Source organism: Pinus tabuliformis, chromosome 7, assembly GCF_031772625.1.
Source record: "Pinus tabuliformis cultivar Carrire ecotype Pingquan chromosome 7, CPIR1, whole genome shotgun sequence".
Classification (NCBI taxonomy): Eukaryota; Viridiplantae; Streptophyta; class Pinopsida; order Pinales; family Pinaceae; genus Pinus; species Pinus tabuliformis.
In genome coordinates this window covers 735,828,357-735,830,630 of record NC_142293.1, presented here as the reverse complement: position 1 = coordinate 735,830,630, position 2,274 = coordinate 735,828,357, and the positions used below count along the sequence as shown (strand labels likewise).

General features: G+C 40.1%; 1 protein-coding gene across 1 annotated transcript; it reads right to left on the bottom strand.

Moving 5' to 3' along the window:
• Positions 1-1,194: 1,194 nt before the first annotated feature.
• On the bottom strand, positions 1,195-1,859 carry LOC149249629 (uncharacterized). Its single transcript, XM_089456288.1, has 2 exons — positions 1,414-1,859; positions 1,195-1,306 (listed from the first exon to the last, which is right to left on the bottom strand). The coding sequence occupies exons 1-2, from the start codon at positions 1,812-1,814 to the stop codon at positions 1,195-1,197; spliced, it is 513 nt and encodes a 170-aa protein (XP_089312414.1). The 5' UTR covers positions 1,815-1,859.
• Positions 1,860-2,274: the final 415 nt, after the last annotated feature.

Below are 2,274 nucleotides of genomic sequence, written 5' to 3'. Positions count from 1 at the left end.
GTGGTTACTCATTGTTTGAATGACATTATTAATGAAAAGTTGATTATTGAATTATGTTACATATGTATGTTCTTGAAAATGCTGGCAACTTCCTGAAGGAGGATTTCTATTTTTAGTGAATCAGTTTTAAAACTGATGCAACTGCTTCTCACCCAAGGAAAAGTCCTGGGAAGGAAAAGTCTCTGGGCTGTTGGGGAACAGGCAGAGAAAAGATTTCCAAGAGAGAGCAGAAGGAAAAGAGGGTTAAGTCTGGTAATGACCAGATAACCTAGCACAGAGAAGTGCAACAGTCTTGTTGAGGGCTGCAGGCCTGCAAGACGGCTCGGGGGGAGAATCCAGCGAAGTGGATCTCAAGGTTGGGAGGATAAGAGCGAAAATATTGCAGGTGATTTCTGAGAACAAGCACATCAGTAGCGGGATTAACCAGGTACGCAATTCCTAATCCGGTTATTAATTAGGAATAAGTCTTAAGGTGTACAAGAGATGCATACTGAACAAGTACAGGTATTAATTGTACAGGTAGAGCAGAATGGTATTATTTCTCTGACTTATGTGACGGATAACTAGATAATGCTTACGTTTTTTAAAAGAGAACTATTGTGAATAAATGTGTTTGACGAGGGTCACTCTGCAACTGTATTCTAATAAACATTATGAATGAACTAGGTGTCTGTAACTACCTTTGTAGACTACTAATTAAACAGAATGGAAATATCTTTATAATAAAGACAGTGTAAAGCTAAACGGAAAGACGAGAGCATGAAACTGTGAATATTAACATCAATTATGAGTTAACGCTGCTCGAACGAGAAACATTAAATACAGTTAGCAACTACACAGACTATAGTGTAAAAGTAATAACTGCGTAGTGGACTATTATTTCGAAACAAAGCCGTAACCAGAAACTTCACACATAATATAACAGCGGTGCTCAACAACCGTAGCCTTGACTCAAAAGTGACAGAGCAAAGACCCGAGTATATTGTATATTGAAACCCTTAAGGATGTTGAACTATGACAGCACAGTGCTAATATAATGGAATATTATTTATGTGCTAACCCGGCGGAGGAGGGTTACCATATTAGTTGTTGCGGAAGGGTAGCCTCTGCACTCATAACACGAGTACAGGGCTCACCCAAAATCGCATATATATATATAAAGAAAAGAAAAGAATGACTATGCATGTGAAACCCTCAATAAAGACAGGTATATAATGGTAGGCTTACCTGCAAATGCCGCGGTGTCCAACCCTCCAGCGCGTTGTGTAGACCATCCTTGGACCGCATCAGACCTGTGCACACCTGTCTGTCAATGATAATCTCTGTTAGGGTATGATGAGGGTTCCAAGCTTACAAACAACTGAACAGGAAACCGTGGTAATAAAACATCATAAACGGAGGAATAACCCTTACCTGGCAGGAGGATGCGAACCGGAGGAGCTGCAGAGGAACTTGCCGAAGGAGTGAAGGAGCTCAGCGGCTGCAACCGGAGCAAATGAACCTAGCCCGACGTTTCCGGTGGTTAAATATGGTTTACCAAACCCTAAAACAAGCTGAGCCGTCCGATAACGAGGAGTGATCACCATCGTAGATTTGGGCGGGAGTTCGGTGCGAACCCCAGAGCAGGTCAACCCTCCACGAGGCACGTGACAGCACGTGAAGATGAGCCATCTGGCCTCGGTCGGGGTGAGCTGGTTCTTCCGTGTTCTTGTGTGGCACTTCACAATGTTAGAACGGAGGTGTGACAGATATGGCCCACGCATAAACGTGTAATACATTAAAACTGTGGTAAACCCAAATCGATTGTAAGGCATTAACTAAAGTCTGAACATAGTTTAACACTTTATGCCGAACCAATGTTAATAGACTGCTATATATGTATACGCCTGTAGGGACAGTGTAATGGTCTGGCGGAAACATGAACATGGGTAAACTTGTATTTAAGGGGTGTGGTCTTAGGTGAGCCCACCTTGTAAATTCTTTTTTATTTTTCATTACGTTAAGGCAGTGAGATCGTGACACAGGACCTCACGAAAAGGTAGGTTTGGCTAGTAATGTGAAGCTATATGATATGAAAACTAATTTCAAAGTTAGAAAGAGAAAATAGTTAATGGAAAAGTGAAAAATTAAAAGCTAAATTTAAAAATAATATTTATTTTCTTTTGAAGTAAAAAATGTATAGTTTCAAAGTTAGAAACTCTCACTTCTTAAATGTTTTTGAAGTAAAAAGGCACAAAATTTCAAAGTTAAAAAAGTAATGGTGAAATTTAAAAA